Source organism: Peromyscus californicus, unplaced genomic scaffold, assembly GCF_007827085.1.
Source record: "Peromyscus californicus insignis strain IS unplaced genomic scaffold, ASM782708v3 Scaffold_14__1_contigs__length_90479793_seg_2, whole genome shotgun sequence".
Lineage (NCBI taxonomy): Eukaryota > Metazoa > Chordata > Mammalia > Rodentia > Cricetidae > Peromyscus > Peromyscus californicus.
The window spans coordinates 77,701,213-77,718,724 of record NW_026294436.1 but is presented as its reverse complement, the minus strand read 5'-3'; the positions used below and the strand labels follow the sequence as shown (position 1 = coordinate 77,718,724).

General features: G+C 47.2%; 1 protein-coding gene and 1 non-coding gene across 7 annotated transcripts in view; one reads left to right on the top strand and one right to left on the bottom strand.

The window, feature by feature from the left end:
* Hhat (hedgehog acyltransferase) overlaps positions 1–17,512 on the top strand; it is a 280,570-nt gene that overhangs the window by 17,280 nt on the left and 245,778 nt on the right. For 5 of the 6 annotated variants that reach the window (XM_052738051.1, XM_052738053.1, XM_052738054.1 and 2 more), the window contains exon 3: positions 11,455–11,522. The exons of the other annotated variant lie outside the window; for it this stretch is intronic. In XM_052738051.1, coding sequence (XP_052594011.1) covers positions 11,455–11,522 — 68 coding nt within the window. The remainder of the gene's footprint in view (positions 1–11,454; positions 11,523–17,512) is intronic. 6 annotated transcript variants of the gene reach the window in all.
* On the bottom strand, positions 14,249–14,364 carry LOC128110224 (U5 spliceosomal RNA). The gene has a single exon (XR_008218174.1). It is a non-coding gene; the product is annotated as a U5 spliceosomal RNA (small nuclear RNA).

The window sequence follows — 17,512 nt, the reverse complement described above, 5'->3', positions numbered from 1 at the left end:
CTCGGTTTCCCAGATGTGTGCACTTGGAGTCCGTGGCAGAGCCCAGGATTGTCCCTCCTGGTCGTTTACGTGAGCCTGCGGCTTGTCATCTCCAACAGCTGCTGCTTTTCTTGTTGGTGCTGGGAAGAACCTCTGAGCACATGACCTGCCACTGAGCAGTGTCCCCAACCCCTGACAACAGTAGGAACATTTGATCCAACTTCTCTGGAAGGGATTCAAAGTAAACTGTTTTTCTTTCAACAGCTTCCTTTGCAGGCTTATCTCAGACACACGAGGGGGTCTGGGGAGTTAGCTACTCCCACCCCTTCTGTCTTTTTCTTTCTCTTTATTTCTTTTATCTTGCTGTGTTGCCCAGGCTAGCCCCACATTCCAGAATTTCCTGCTTCAGCCTTTTAAGTAGCTTGGGGCTGCAGAAATGTACTGCCCCTAAGCCCCTCTTCCAGAGTTTAAATTTTTCTATTTTTCCCGTCTTGGGAACTGAACCCAGGATCTTGTATCACATGCTAGAAGCATTCTACCCCCAGGCCACCTCCCCATCCCTCTCTTTTACTTTCTATTTTGAGATAGGATCTTGTTAAGTTACCCACACTGGTTGTGAAATCGCTTGGTAGCCCTGGTTGGCTTTGAACTCACAGTGGTCTTCCTGCTTTGACCTCCTGAGTAATGGGATGGCAGGTGGAGCCACCACACAGGGCTGCTGAGTGGGTCTTTAGGAGGAACGGGAACTGGGCTAGGGAGCTGGCTCTGTGGGTAAAGCGCTTGCCTGGAGTGGCTGATCACCTAGATTTGGCCCCCAGATCTCTTCACAGAAAGGTGGAAAGAGAACGGACTCCTGAAAGTTGTCTCCTGACCTCCGTGTGCACACCATAATGCACAGGTGCACACACATACACAAATATAATAATAATAGATATAATTTTTAAAGGGAGCTTAGGCGCTAGCCAGGTAGCAAAGAATGCTGAGGACCCATGGACAGAGATGGGGTTGTAGGCTGTAGATAAGCTTGCATCTGCCACTGGGATGAGAGAGAACACAGCATGGTAGGAGAGCCACGAGTCACTCAGTAGAACTGGGGTGCAGAGTGATGGGTCATGGGGAGACCTGACCTCAGCTTGAAGAACAGGTGTAGGAGTGTGACAGCTGTTCAGGTCCACTAAGAGATTTGGGCTCTGTCTTTTTAAAAAATACTTTTTAAATTTTATCTTATGCGGATGACATGCTTGGTACCCATGGAGGCCAGAAGAATGTGTTGGATCCCCTGGAACTGGAGTTATAAATGGTTGTGAGCTGTCATGTAGGTGCTAGGGATTGAACCCAGGTCACCTGGAAGAGCAGCCAGTGCTCTTAACCACTGAGCCATCTCTATAGCTTCTGAAGGCAGGGGAGAGTGGGGAGAGTTGATGCAGTCACTGAGAGTGGCAGACTGGGGATTGGGTTGTAGCTCACTGGTATGCTTAGCATTTGTCAGGTCCTGTTCAACCCCAGGACCGTAATACGATACAAAAGCAAATAGGTTCTGGGCAGCCTATCCCACCCTATAGCTCACCAGGGTTGACTTCACTGTCCGTTCTCCATGTTGGTCATTCAAGGGAGTTGAGACTGGCCAAGTAGCTTCATTCTTTCCTGGATCCTTGAGCTTTCAGAGACAGTGTAGAAGGAGCTCCAAGTCTGGCTTCATCCTGGGGCCTTTTCTCCTTGTCTCACGGACTCATTAGGTAAGCACAGTAAAATGGAGTGTCACTCAGAAGTCAGACTTGGCAGCAGTAGGTCCCTGGGTCATGTGGAGTCTAGTCAGCCCGAGATGCCCCGTTCCTCCGCCAGTGACTCCAAGGTCCTTAGAGGTGGCCCTGCCTTGTGTGAGGTCACTGCTCTAGCTGTAGCTCTTATGTTTGCCTTTTGCCCAGCAGGAAAGATGGACGAGAAGTGAAGTTACCTTCTGCTTTTGAAAGCGTGACCCAAAGGTTGCTTCTGTCGTGTTTGTCCACATCCCATCCTCTAGCACTAGCCCTGGGTTCTCACTAGCTGAGAGAGCAGCTTGGAGAGGTTGTCTTGGTGGGGAGCCATTATCCAGCGCACTAAGGTGCCCTGTTGGAGCAGAAGGAAGGAAGGATAGCTTTTGTCAGCGAGCTAGTGTCTTCCCTAGATGGCTGCATTTTACTAGCGAGTCAGTCTCTTCCATAGATGGCTGTCTTACTTGTCTTTTGCTACATGATAAGCTATCTTGAAGTTTTGTGATTTAATAATAATAACTGCCATTTTTTTCTAACTCAATATTGTGTGAAAATTTTCCCTTTTGGAAAGGTTTTTTTGTTTTGTAGTAGTTTCAGGTTTGTGGCAAAGCTGAATAGCATGTCCAGAATTCCCAAATGCCTGAGTTTCTAGTTTGTGTCTGTGCCACTTTCTGTCAGTGTCCAGTACCACAGGGTGCATTTGTCCAGTTGAGTCTGTTTGGCACAGCATTGTTGGCCGATGTCCTCAGTTTCCATTAGAGCTCCAACTCGGGTATCGTATACTTTGTGGATTCGAGAAGTGTATAGTGATGTATGTCCATTATTAGAATATGACACAGCAGTTTGTCCGCTCAAAAATGATCTGTCCTGTCACTCATCCCCCACCACCTCTGGTCTTTTTACTGTCTCCATGGTTTGCTCTTCCTAAAGGTCCTATAGTGAGAGTCCCATAGTTTATAGTCTTTTTAGCATGGCTTCTTTCCTCTAGGGAGGAGCGTTGAGGGGACTTAAATGTGTTTCACAGCTCAACAGCTCATCTCTTTCCCTTTCTTTTCCCCTTTGGAGACAGGTCTCATGCAGCATTTAGACCGGCTTTGAACTTTTTGTGTAGCTTAGGATGACCTTGGACTCCTGGCCCTCCTGCCTCCACTTCCTGGGTGTTGAGATGGGAGATGTGGGCTATGAGGCCCAGTTCATGCAGTGCTGGGGATCAAACCAGGGTTTAGGTTACAGCTCTTCTTTTGAGCACTGTGTAGTGTTCCAGTGTCTGGATGTACTGCATTTGAATTGTCCGTTGACCACTGGAGGACACTGCAGTTACTTCCGAGTGTTGGCAGCTGCACACAAGGCCACTGTAAGCAGTGGTGTGCAGGGTTTTACACCGATGGCTTCTTACTTGTGTATTCACCGATGCCATTGCTGATCCTGTGGCAAGCGTGGTTTCGTAAGGAACTGCCCATGTCCAGCTTTGCACCTTACAACTCAGGAGAGGTGGGAACACTCACCTGGAATGCAAGGGAAGATATTCCCTGCCATGCATCTTGCATTTTGCTTTGTTTTTGGACAAAGTCTCACTGTATAGCACAAACTGGCCTCAAATTCATGGCCATCTTCCTGCCTCCTCTCTGTGCTACCATGCCCTGGCCTACCTTGATCCTAAGGAGCCTTGCATGAATGCCCTTCTCTAAAACAGGCCATCTGGTTTTGTGGCTGTACCAGTTTGATGTAAGCCTTTCTGAAGACCAGAGTGGTCATTAGTGACAGCTGTCAGTGACGAAGGTGGCCACCTGTGGAAGCACTGGGCGGGATATCCTGCCTCTTCTGACTGTACGCCCTGCTATTCATGCTCAGGTTTTCTGGTTCTTGTGTATGTTTTGACTGTTTGTAGTGCTCTCGGAATCTGTCCATTTTGTGTGGTGTTCCAGTTGGGTGTATCGTGCAGTGTAGTCTCAGGTCTGTCTCCTTAGCCTTTCCTTCTCTGTGAGCTTAAGATGTTGACTTCACTGCTCCCCTCCTCATTCTAGCTGCAGCCCTCACCTCTCTGTATGTTTTATTTCTGTCTTCTTCTCCCTCTCCTGTTCTGTTTTCCCTTTCCCCCTCCCCAGTGTCTTTTTCTTTCTTTGATTAGCTGTGCTGGGTGCCCGCGAATCTTCCTCTGTTAGATCACTCCATGGTCCTTCGAGTTTTCCGGTGCATCACCTTCTGAACAGCGAATCTTCCTCTGTTAGATCACTCCATGGTCCTTCGAGTTTTCTGGTGCATCACCTTCTGAACATATTATTTCTGTCTTCCTTGTTTCTTGGGTTGCTTTGTTCTTTTTGTATCGACTTCATGGGTTGGAGGTTTTAGCTCATTTGTTTCCTAAGGAATGTGTTTGTATCTTTGTATGTGTCTGACTGCTTTTCCCAGGAGGTTTCCACAGTAGGAATTATAAAGTGAAACTAGACTGTTTTGCAGGTTTCAAAAAAATTATTGGCTCGTGTCATGCCTTAGTGGTTAAAAGTGTTTACTGCTCTGTCAGAGGACCCAGGTTTGGTTCCCAGCACCGACCTTGGGTGGCTTGCAGCTGCTTGTAACTCCAGTTCCAGGGATCCAAAGGCCTCTTCTGGCCTCCAAGGGCACCTGCATGCACATGGTGCACATAAACTCATGCAGTTACACACACACACACACACACACACACACACACACACACACACACACATTTTAAAAATCTAAAACAATATTTATTTGTAGTTTGTTGGAAGCAAGGTCTTCTACAGCCCTGAATGGCCTCAAACTTGCTATATATGACTTTGAACTCCTGATCCTCCTGCCTCCACTTCCTAAGTGCTGGGATGACAGGTATGTACCACCATGCCTATTTTTTTTTTTTCTGGGGATTGAGCCCAGGGCTTCATGTGTACTGTGCAAATAGTACATGGAATGAGGCACATCTCCAGCTGATTTTTGTGGTTTTTGAGACAGGGTTTTTCTATATAGCACAGGCTTGCCTTGAATTCCTGACAATCCTCCTGTTTCAGCACCCCCCACCCCAAGTTCTGGGATTACAGGTGTGCACCACCATGTCTGATTCTTTTATTTTATTTTATTATTATTATTATTATTTTGTGAGACAGGGTCTCATTGGGTAGACCTCACTGACAGGACTTGCTATGTAGACCAGTAGTCCTGGGCTGCCAAGGAACGTTCCCTAGCACAGTGTCCCATGATGCAACCCTGCAAGTCAACCATCCATCTCAGATGCCCTTGGTAGAGGCTGTGTAAGCAGAGCTAGCCTCCTCCCAAACAGTCCACTGAATACCACTAACCATTCCTTGCTGGACTGTAACATGGTGTGGGTAGTGCTTGACCCGCAGACTGTTGCCTGTGCATATCACTGACCTGCCAATCATCCTTGCACCATGATGCACTCTTTTGAGGCTTCTGCTTTATATTTAAGTCTCTGGGAGAAGTGCACCCCACCCCCCAAGCATGCGCATGAGTTGTTCCTTCTTTTCAGTCTTTCTTAGCTCTTCTAACTGGTCTACTTTTTCCAGGGACAGATTTGAAATTGTCAAGATTCTCCAACCCCATTCAGAGTGTTGATAGGGTCACACTGTGCTTGGGAACTCCCTTGTCTGTGTTTGGTCTTCTTGGACATGCGCTTCCACCTGGGGTTCAGGTTTTTTCCTGTGGGTTCACACTTTGTCTTCATGATAGCTCCTTCAGAAATTCTTTTTGGTTTTTTGAGACAGGATTTCTCTTTGTAACCCTGGTTGTCCTGGAACTCACTCTGTAGACCAGGCTGGCCTCAAATTCACAGATATTCTCCTGCCTCTGCCTCCCAAGTGCTGGAATTAAAGGTGCGCACCACCACTGCCACCACCCTGAAATTCTTATTAATAACATTTCCCGGATCATTTTCCTTTCATGATTGGGTAGTTTTCCAATTATATTTTCTACTTGATTATATCTATATTATATCTATAGTAAAGATACTTGCATTGGTTCATCTGTTTTATATTCTAGCAATTTACTGAAGTATTTCCATCCCACTGACTTATTTGACTCTTGCTAACTCCCTGCAGGTAGCAGTGATGCTTTGCTCCCTCATCACGGCGTCTAGAACAGCGGAGCCACTCTGTCCTGTTCTAGTTGCAGCCTCAGAGGAAGCCTTGCATGACTTGTACCACCACTGAGAAATTCTACAGTTTTATTCAGTCATTTTAAAGAATCGTTCTAGTTCCTTTTTAAAGATTGGTAGTCCAGAGGCTGGAAAGATGACTCTGTTGCATGAATCCTAATTGGTCTTAATAAAAACCCGGAGCCAGATATCAGGGTGAAAGCTGAAAAATCAGAGAAGCAGAGCAAACCACAGCCACCACCTCTTACCTCACCAACTCCTCAGCCTGAAAGCGCCTCGGAGAGCCAGTTCCTGTCTCCTCCCGCCTTATATTCCTTTCTCTGCCCAGCCATATCACTTCCTGTCTCAACCTTCCTAGTGCTGGGATTAAAGGTGTGTTTTCCCAAGTGCTGGAATTAAAGGTGTGTGCCACCACTGCCTGGCCTCTGTGTTTAATCTAGTGGCTTGTTCTGTCCTCTGATCTTCAGGCAAACTTTATTTGTTCAAAATATCACCACATGACTCCGTGCTTTTGCAGAGGACCCAGATTCAGTTCCCAGCACCACATGGCACCTCCCAGCCACCTCTAACTCCAGTTCTGTGGGATCCAATGTCCTATTCAGACCTTTGTAGGCACTGTACATATATGGTGCACCTATATGCATGCAGACAAAATATCCATACATGTAAAACATAAAAAATAAACGAGCATTTAAAATAAAAGTTGACAGTCTCAGGAGATGACTCAGTGGAGGGTCTTAGTTCAGTGTCCAGAGACTTTTTAAGCTGGAGGTGGTAGTTTGTGATCTCAGCTGGGGAGACCTGGACAGGCAGGTCCCCAGGGCTTGCTGGCCACCTTGACTAGCCTGTTTGACGAGTTCTGGCCCAGTGAGAGCCTTGTCTCAAAAATAAAAATGGACAGTGTTCTTGAGGGCCATCAGCCAAGGTTGAGTGTCCTCTGACCACTCGTACACACATGCACACCTAGACACGTGAGCATGTTCACGCACATATACTTAGACACGTGAGCATGTACACGCACATATACTTATACACGTGAGCATGTAAACGCACATATGCTTAGACAAGTCCATGACAGAAAAAGCTGTAGCTAAAGTTTTCCTGCCTAGCCAACAGTCAGGACAAACTCTCTCACCTGCCAGTCCCACAGCCGCTCAGACCCAACCAAGTAAACACAGAGACTTATATTGGTCACAAACTGTATGGCCATGGCAGGCTTCTTGCTAACTGTTCTTACAGCTTAAATTAATCCATTTCTATTAACCTATACCTTGCCACGTGGCTCGTGGCTTACCGGCATCTTCACATGCTGCTTGTCATGGTGGCTGCTGGCAGTGTCTCCCTCACCCAGCTTCCTGTTCTCTCAATTCTCCTCTCTGTTAGTCCCGCCTATACTTCCTGCCTGGCCACTGGCCAATCAGTGATTTATTTATTGACCAATCAGCAACACATTTGACATACAGACCATCCCACAGCAAAAAGCTGCCAAGAATAAGGGTTGAATTGTAATCACTCGCAGCCCCACATCAGATGATAGAGGATTTTCTTTTTTCAACCTGCTAATGCTTTTCTTTTTCTTTTGAGGGAATCAAATTATGAGGAGCGACTTCCACTCTGCACCCACCCTGGCCATGGTGTCTACACTCTGCACCCACCCTGGTCATGGTGTCTAGACCGCTATTCTCAAAGTTGAAATAAGAATCAGTTTCTGAGTGCGCCTGGTCAGACCGCAGTTTTAGCCTTGGAGATTTTGACATGGCATTCTGCCTCTTTGTGTACAATGGATGCCACCCTTCCTCGTGAACCACTGTAACTAGTACCTGAAATCTCTGTCCACTTGGATTCACTCTTGTCAGCTTGCCAAGGCCCAAGTCTCCTCCAAAGTGGATTGATTGAAAAGTTCCAAAAATCTGGCATGTTATTGGCATGTTTCCATTTTTCTTTTTAAGGCAGTTTGATGATAACATCTTCCCAGGTCACGGAGCTCTTCAAATGCGTTGACTACAATCATGTGTCATTTTCTTAGACAGTTCAGATACTGCACACCTCATCTCCCTGTCTTAAGAAAATGTTCAGATTTATCTGCTGTGGGATGGTCTGTTTATCAAGTGTGTTGCTGATTGGTCAGTAAATAAATCACTGATTTATTTACTAGACAGGAAGTATAGGCGGGACAAGGAGGAGAATAAAGCTGGGAAGTGGAAGGCTGGATTAGAGAGACACTGCTAGCTGCCACAATGACAAACAGCATGTGAAGATGCCGATAAGCCACGAGCCATGTGACAAGGTATAGATTTATGGAAATGGATTAATTTAAGCTGTAAGAACAGTTAGCAAGAAGCCTGCCACGGCCATACAGTTTGTAAGCAATATAAGTCTCTGTGTTTACTTGGTCAGGTCTGAGCGGCTGTGAGACTGGCAGGTGAGAGAGATTTGTCCTGACTGTGGGCTAGGCAGGAAAACTCTAGCTACATTTATCCCTTTAGCAAGTTTATTTTCTTTCTCAGAGAACATTGTTTGAACTTAACTAAACTCAGCAGCTTTTCTGTTTCCTGTGGCAATCATTTTCTAATGAACGGTAGCTGAGTTGGATCCTGCTGACCCCACAGTCCCCAGGCATGACCTGCAGACGTGGCCTCTTCCTGACACTTGCACAAATGGAATTCTGCTTTCCCTTGATTTGAGTTTTCACTTTGCCTGTTTTCCTTTCTTTACAAGTCAGTGATCTGTTGCTAAAGTCTCTATAAACAAATGGTAGCACCTGGGGATCTAAAGAGCCATCTTCAAGGTGCAAAGTTTCTGTTTGACTCGCCACCTCCAGTTTCTTGCTTTGTGTAGCAGTTGGCTCCAGGGTGGGGTACGGCTGGAGTCAAACACACTTGCCTAAGCTTTCACTTCTCCCTGCTGGCACAGCCATTACTAATCTCAAACTAGGAGAGCACACAGCAGCCCTTGTGAGTGGACCTGTTCTTTAACATGGTTCATGCAGTGCATCAACCTCCCAAGGACAAGGGCTTGGTGGGAGGCAATTACTTCCTGTTCGCAATCAGGCTGGTGACTTCAGAGAGCTCATTGCATGCTGAGGGGAACAGCATGGAACACCTTGAACAGGTGGCCTTGCCCTGGGAGCTTGCTGAGGGTGGGTGGGACCACCAAAGGGCCTTCGTTTAATAGGGCCCAGGGATAGGCGTTAAGTGCTTTGCATTGTTCTCACAGTGACAGGCAAGGCTCCCAGTGTGCTAGATGGTAACCTCCTCATGCACTTGACCATGTCTGTCACTCATGACTTCCCTACAGGGCTGCCAGATCTTAGTCTAGCCCTTTTCAGGCCTGCTTTGGTGTCTCCTTCTGTATTGATTCTGGTCCTTAAGGTGTGTGGTCCACAGCAACATGGTGGTTGAGAAAACAGCAAATAATGTGGAGTTCCTTCCTCATTCGCTGTCCACCTTATTATTTTGAGACAGTGTCTCTCACTGAACCTCTAGTATCGGGGCCCCAGCTTCTTGGTCCTGTCCCTGCCTCCAGTCAGTGATTTGTGCTGGGGACATGCCCCTCCCCCAACAGGGCTCCATCAGCAAGTGGCCTGATAAGTTCAGAGTTTGGGAGGAGTGGCCTTATTGGGGGGTCTTCTTGCAGTTTGCTATTTTGCATCCTGTTTACAGATCTCACTTGTTTTTATTGGGTTATTTGTGAGTCACATTCTCATTCTCTGAGAGGGAACTGGAGGAGTAAGAAGCTCTGGGCTTCAAGTGTCATGGAAAACCCATTTCTTGTCATGTACGTCTTTGCTATAACATAATCTGCTTATGAATATTTGAGTTTGGCTTGCCATTAAGTTCTTTTGCTAGAAGCCCATCTTTTCTGTTCCCTTCCATGTTTCCATTTATTGCCACAGTCTGCTGTGTTCTCTTAGGGACATAAGGTTCAGTAGGAGCTGACTGGAGTTTTTCAAATGCATAGAAACAGCAGGGTATGACGTGTGTGTGTGTGTGTGTGTGTGTGTGTGTGTGTGTGTGTGTGTGTGTGTGTGTGTGTGTGTAATGACCTCTAAGCACCCTACCCTAGAACTACTACGGAATTTGTAGGGTGAAAGTGGAAGGTTAGTGGCTGTGAGTGAATGACTTACACAACAGCTCATTGGCAGCGATTAAAATGCAAATCTCGCCTGTAGTAGGTAGATGGGAATCTGATGTAGCCTTTTGTGAAAGGGGAGAATAAAGAGCTGACTGATAACCAGGGCTCTTGGGTGGAAATTGTTCTATTTCTAATGTTCTCAGGCCATGTTTTGGGAAATGGAACTGGACCTCAGCAGAGGGTTGTCTTGGCTGCAGGTCCCCGGTGGCATGGGGAGTGCCCGGGCTCCGTCCTCAGTGATGGGGATTTCCAGGTTGGGTCTCCAGTGGCATGGAGGACTCCCAGGCTTAGTCCCCGGTGATGTGGGGTATTTCCAGGCTTGGTCCCCAGTGGTGTTGGGATGGGGCTCCCCAGCCTTTGTTTTCAGTGTCCTGGGAGGAGTTGCAGGCAGAGGGGCTTCTGTCTTTTTGTGGTAGTCACTTGTTTAACTGCATTTGAGTCACAGAAACAGGCTGTCAAGAGTGAGGTGTGAGCTCCCAGAAGGCCAGGTGTCCTCACAGCATCTCAAGGGCTGCTGCTCTTCATGGGCAGATGTCTTGCAGCAGGTTCTCAGCATCTGCTCTTCACTGAGCAACTCGATTTTGCAGCTGTGAGCTTTTAGCTAATTTTAGTCTGTCTGGATGGCGGCTCACGTATGTGACGCCAACATTCAGGAAGCTGAGGTGGGGGTTGCTGTGAGGGCGAGGCTCAGAGTGACATCTCAGTATTCATTGCTACCATGAAGGACACTCAGCCTTAAGAGAATACCTTCTGCTTTTTTTGCTGCTGTTGTTTGGTGATGAGGTCTCAGCTTTGTTGTGTACATGTTTATGTTATGCGTACACGCAGTAGTCCATTGTACTGGTCACCTATAAGCATGCTTACTATCCTGACCTTCTATTTTATAAACCTTGTTAGCGCCTGTCATATAATTCTGTGATGCCACGCCAGTTTTGAGTCATGGTTCATGTAAAAATATTCCATACCTGTACAGCCTCTCAAGTGTGGGATTACAGATGTGAGTCATTCCAAAGATAGTCTACAATTATCTAAAAGCTCAAAGCTGCACAATCGAGTTGCCCAAGAAAGAAGAGATGTGAGAACCTGCCATTGGATATCTGTCCATGAGGAGTGACAATCCTCAGGACTCTGTGAGGACACCTTGCCTGCAGGGAGCCCACACCCCACTCTTCGGACAGCCTGTTTCTATACAGCCAAGCCTTGCAACCTTCCTTGGCTCCTCGTGTTGAGCGCTTTTCTCTCACAATCTCTCTCTCCCTTTGTGGCCTTTATCCAAGGTGAGAGGGACATTTCTATCAACCATCCCTGGAACTCAGGTCACAACATAGGGAAGGAATTACAGGGATATGACGGGCCGGTTTGCTACTGAGTTTGCAGGAAGTATTTTAACTTCTTTGGGTCCTTCTGCTATTTACACCCAATTTAGTTAAGGCATGATTAATGGAGATTATTTTGTCTTATTAGAGCATGAAGATGAACTGGACCAAGAATTTGAGCTGGAGACGGACTCTCTATTTGGAGGACTGAAGAAGGTACGGGGTAGATAGTGACCAGCCTTCTGATGTTTAAAACATGACAGTGTCTTGCCTCGCTTTGTGCGATGGAAGAGTGCTCGGTGGCAATCTGGAGCTGTGTGCCTTTTCTGTTGAGAAGGTAGAGCATGTTGTGTTGGAGAAGGCCTCAGACTTGTGTTATGTTCTCATTTTCTGGAAGTGCTTGGGTACCAGCTCCTCTTCTTCCACTGGAGGGAAGCCGGATTCCCCCTTTGCTCCCACCAGAACCTCGATGTTAGTCCGTGTTCTGTTGCTGTGAAGAGACACCATGGCCAGAGTAATTCTTATAAAGGAAGGCATTTAGTTAGGGGCTTATAGGTTCAGAGGTTAGTTGATTATCAGGGAGCATGGTGGCATGCAGGCAGACATGGTGCTGGAGAGGTAGCTGAGAGTTTTATATCCTGATCCACAGGCAGAGAGAGAAAGAGACTCTGTGCTTGACATGGGCTTCTGAAACCTCAAAGCCCAGCTCCAGTGACACACCTCCTCCAATGAGGCCACACCTCCTAATCCTTCTCAAGTAGTGCCACTCCCCGATGACTAAGCATTCAGATATATGAGCCTATGGGGGCCGTTCTTATTCACCACCACCACCTGCTTCCCTAACAGGACCCCATGTCACTGTTGACTTGGATGGTGGGAGGCTCAGGGCAAGTTGATGGAGGGCTTCAAGCCAAAGCCACGTCTGAACGGCGCATTCATTTTTCTGTTTTCAGTGTTTACGTGTTTGAAGTGCTAAAGTGTTTCAGTGTTTAAAGAATGTCACCGCACACTTCGCCTGTACTCCGTGTATGTAGTGTTTCCATCCTGAGACCAGCTGCTCTCATGGGCTGGCGTGGGGCATAAAATGCCCTGTGGTCTTCTGAATTCCCTGTTTCCCGACAAGTGTTTAGAGGCAGTACTTTCCGAAGTGGTGCTGCCCGCCCTGTCCCGAGGCCTGTGCTGGCAGCTTCAGGTTCTAGACTTGCAGCAACTTTACTTCAGCTCCCAACCTCACTCACCAGGCTGCCCAGCCCTTCCTCCACTCTGGTTGTACAGAGGCGTTGTGTTGGATGTCGGGCTGGTGTTGGCCCTGCCCTGTGTGCCATGTTCTTTCTGGTGTTTGTTGTTCTACACACTGGACAGTTCTGTGGAAATTCAGATGTGGGCTGGGGAGACAGCTCAACTAGTAAAGTCCCCGTCATACAAGCATAAGGACCGGAGTCGATTCCTCAGAACCTATGGGAAAGCCGGGTGTAGAGCTGGTGGGATGGCTCAGTAGGCAAAGGCACTTGCTGCCAAGCCTGATCACCGTTCAGGCCCAAGAACCCACACAAAGCAAAAGAACTGTCCTCTGACCTCTACATGTGTGCTATGGTACACACACACACACACACACACACACACACACACACACACACTTCCATACATGTACACACACGTTCACCCAGATACACAACTCCTAATACAATTGGATGTAAATTGGACTAGCATTTATGACACCTTTTCTAGATGTTTATATTTCATGACAGCTCTTTTTAGAATCATTAGTAAGAATATAGGATTGGTAGCTTTGTGCTGCTTATAAGATGAGGGAACTAGGGAGTTTCGTCCCAGTGGGATCTGGGAAGTCAGGGAGGTAGCCCCGTGGGTCACTGTAGACCCAGCGTTACTGCGTGTCTTATAAAAGCACCACAGGCATTTCAGATAATACAGAATTGTTTGCCAGAGGCAAAAAATAAGCAGACCTGCCTTTGAGCAGGAGACCTGGCTGAAGAGAAGCCTAAGGAAGTGAACTCGGGGTCAGGCACGGACAGGCTTCGCTGTCAGGACCACACTCAGCCCCGTGGCCTGTTGCTGTTTCTAGACAAAGGGGCTTTGCCTCCGCAGCCTTCCTGGCTCCCACCATTCCACAGGTCCTGCCAGGGTTCCAGGGTTTGGCCCCTGACTTTGTCTAGAATTTTTTCCTGACATCTCTCATAATGGCCAGCATCAGGGGTCCATGTGTATAGGCAACCCCTGCCTTGGGGGAGAAGTTCTCAGTGCTGAGAGTCACGCCCTGGGCCCCTTGCTGAATATCTCCCCCACTGAAAGCTTGAAGAGGATATTAGCGTTGGGCATGATGGTGTACGGGGGTTACAGCCTGTAACCTGGGCATTCAAGAGGGTGAGGCAGGAGGATTGTGTAGCCTGGCCTATGGAGACCCTGTATCAAACCCCAAAAGATGGTAGTTGTAATGGCGAGACTGTGAGAACTTTAGAAGGAGCCATGTCTAACTAACCTGGGCCTCTAATGTCAGTCCACACTGTGGTTGCTAAGCTTCAACACTGAGTGAGCCATGTCTAACTAACGTGGGCCTCTAATGTCAGTCCACACTGTGGTTGCTAAGTTTCAACACTGAGTGCTGTAGATAGTCTGTTGGGGGAAAGACCCCGAGAAGAGGAGTAGAACTGATAAAGTGAGATCTTAGATCTGAGTTCAACTGTTTGCCTGTATTTTCTTTTCACATTGGAATATTTAAGAAAGGTCCTGTATTTTCTTTTCACATTGGAATATTTAAGAAAGGTACAAACGTCCGCCAGTGCCTCTGTTGTCCCACTGATGGGTTCCTGTTCTAGGAAAGTTCCTTAAATGGAGCAAAAGAAACCAAAGCTTAGGACACTTGCTAAAGTGTGAGAAGCCAGTCATCCCACAAATAACCAATCTTACTTTGAAAACAAATTATCAGCCTTGTAAAAGCAAGGCTTACAAAAAATTGGTGAAGACTCAGATTTGTTTCTCTCCACGGAAATCTTTAGTAAAAGGCGAAAGATTTATACGGTCTGAAGAGAAACCAGAGCATGTGGTAACTAACCTTAGCTATGTTTACTAATAACTGCAGCTCCTAGTTCGTTGACAGTAAGATTTTCAACCCCCCAGGAACTTCACACCACCTTGTTTATTAAGTAATCCAAGTTCTTTTAGCTAGAGTTGTTGAGTAATATATATATATATATATACATATATATTTTTTAGACTTCAAAGATTGTTTTACATGCAAAGAATTATGGGTATGCAAATGAGAAGTCTGACTCACTGGTTTCCAGGTTTCACAAATACCTGGTTCACAGCAAATCACCGTAAGGGGGCGGAGCGGAGGGAGGTCTGGACTTACCGGTTCAGTCGCAGGCACTTGCTTGTATTTGCTGTGTTTATGGGGATTTGGAGTATGATTTCTGTTTCTTTTCTATAAAATCTATTTATTTAGAAGTAATTATACACCTACAGGAGGTTGCAACGATAACAAAGCTTACTGGGGATTTCAGATCTCTATAGAGAACTCTGCAAACGGAGGCACCCAGTCAGATCCACAGGCCTCATGCAGATTTCCTAATGCTCTTTGTGAGTGCGTGTACAGCATCATCATATGATCACGTGAACATGCGGTCACGTGCAGCACGTGTAAGCGCAGCGCCCTAGGTAAAGAAGCTCGAAGACGTTTCCCCCTAGACAGTGTCTAACCGCGTAGCCCAGGCTGGCCTCAAGCACGTGGTAGTCTTCTTGCCTCAGCCTCCCAGGTGCTGGAATTACAGGCATGTGCCACCATGCCAAATTCTCTGAATATCAGGGCCCGAGTGAGAGGCTGTGGTCCCCAAAGGGCTGGAGATGTTTATTTTCTCCATGTTATAGGGACACACACTGTCTCTCTGATATTTGGAGAGCTAGTATTATGGTGTGTGTAAATCAGTACCATTAGGAGAGGCGTGAGTTTGTGTAATATGGTCTGTAGTCATTCTACTGTGTTACTTTTTTTTGGGGGGGGGGGAGGGCAGGATCTCATGTAGCCCAGGCTGGCCTCAAGTTAGCCATGTAGCTGAGGAAGTCCTTGTCTTGAGATCCTCTTGTACCCCCTAGAGCAGTGGTTCCCAGCCTTCCTAATGCTGTGACGCTTTAATACAGTTCCTCGTGCTGTGGTGACTCCAACCATAAAATTATTTTCATTGAGACTTCATAACTGTAATTTTGTTACTGCTATGAATTGTAATGTAAATATCAGATATACGCCCCCCAAAGAGGTTGTGACTCAAAGGTTGAGAACTGCTGCCCCAGACAGTGGTATCATAAGCGTCACCACCACAACTGTCTTAAATGACATATGTTGGGTTGTGATTCCCAGCGTTTATATCAGCCTTGTTTGTGACTTACAATTCTTCTCTCCAAAAATGCCTTGGAGAAAACATGGTCAGTGGGAAGAAGTTGTGTGTGTGAGTGTGTGTGATCCTGAGCTCATGCTGGAATTTAGGATTTCTTTTTAGACGTTTGATTCTGCTGTGGTTTGGCTATGGCAGGAGGATGTTGAAAGCTCGGTTCTTAGTGTGTCAGTGTTAAAAGTGACAGAACATTGAGAGTAGGGCATTGGCCTGGAGAGAGAGAAGGCTCAGCGGTTAAGAGCACTGGCTGCTCTCGAGGAGGACTCAGGATTGATTCCCAGAACTCAAATGGTGGCTCACAATCATTTGCTGCTTCAGTTCCAGGGTATCCAACATCCTCTTCTGGCCTCCTCAGGTTTATAGATATATATGATTGCTAAACATATTTTTAAAAAGAAAAGGATTGGGGGCTTTTCAGGAGTGAACTTGACACAGCTCGATGTTATATGAGGGTGTCTCAGCTGGGGACTTGTCTAGATCTGAGGGTCATTTTCTTGATTGCTAGTTGTGTAGGAAGGTCCCGCCCTCTGTGGGTGGTGCCATCCCTGGGCCTGTGGGCCTGGGCTATGTAAGACACCTAGCTAACTGTGATCCTGGCTGAAGCCAGTAAGTGGCACTCTTCCATGGTCTCTGCTTCTAGCTCCTGCCTTGAGTTCCTTCCGTGGTTTCTCTGGAGAACAGAATATAACCTGAGATGAAGTGAGCCCTTCTCCGCCGCTCTGTCGGTTTGGTCATGGTGTTTATCACAGCAGCAGAGAAACTAGGGAGTGTCCTCAGAAAGTCTGGCATCTGTCCCTCTGGCATCTAGCTTTGTTCTATGATCTCCCTAGTCACACTTGTTCCTGCCATCTGCCATGAGGTTCTTAGGATAGCGGGTGCCAGGACCTTGAACCTCCAAGCTAGGAGCATAAATAAACCTCTTTTGTTTATAAAGCACTCAGCCTTAGAGAGATTGTTACAGTAACTAATACAGACCTCTCTATTAGCTTCAAGAACAAAGGGAAGGCTATGGAGCATATAAAGTGGGTAGCAAGTCTACCCATGTTAGGCTAAGTACGTGTGGCCGGTATTACCAGAGTGTGGGAGCTTGGTGGGTGGAGATCTGTAACCAGGGGGTGTTGGGGGCTTAGGTCGGGGTTGGGGTGAAGATATCAGAGGAAGTGACTTCCATCAGTTAGGCCCTTCAGATGTAATCACTTCTCCTGTGTATTTGCATGTGTGCACATGTGTACTCATCAAGCCTGAGTGTCTTCCTCAGTCACAGTCCACCTTGTGTTTTGAGACAGATTACTCAGCCAGTGAGCACCAGGGATTCTCCTGTCTGTACCTCCCAGTGTGGGGGTCACACTCAAGCCACCACACCAGTGTTGTTTGTTTTTTACGTGGGTTCTGGGGATCAAACTCAGGTTGACATGTTCGCACATGTTTGCTCATGTTTGCCACCAGAGCCAGTGGGTCTCATCTTCCTTGGCCGTGACCCCTGAACCACGTGGCCAGGCTGAGGCGGTGAGGGTGTTCGGCACGGCGCTGCCTGAGTTGGCTTTCTTGGATCCGCCCCTCCTTGCCAGCCTCCTCTTCACCCGTGTGGTGGCACAGGTGGCTCAGCAGAGACTTCGTGTCCTAGAGAAGAAGGTTCAGTTCAGGAGCGTCCTGTCATTCAGCAGGGGGTGGCTGTTGGTTCTGGAAACCGTGAGCCCTACAGTGACTTAGTTTGAATCATTTTAGAAACGGCAAAGCAGCTGTCGAAAGAAATGTCTTCCAGTAACTGCTGGATGAAGGGTGAGCCCAAGTTCACCCAGA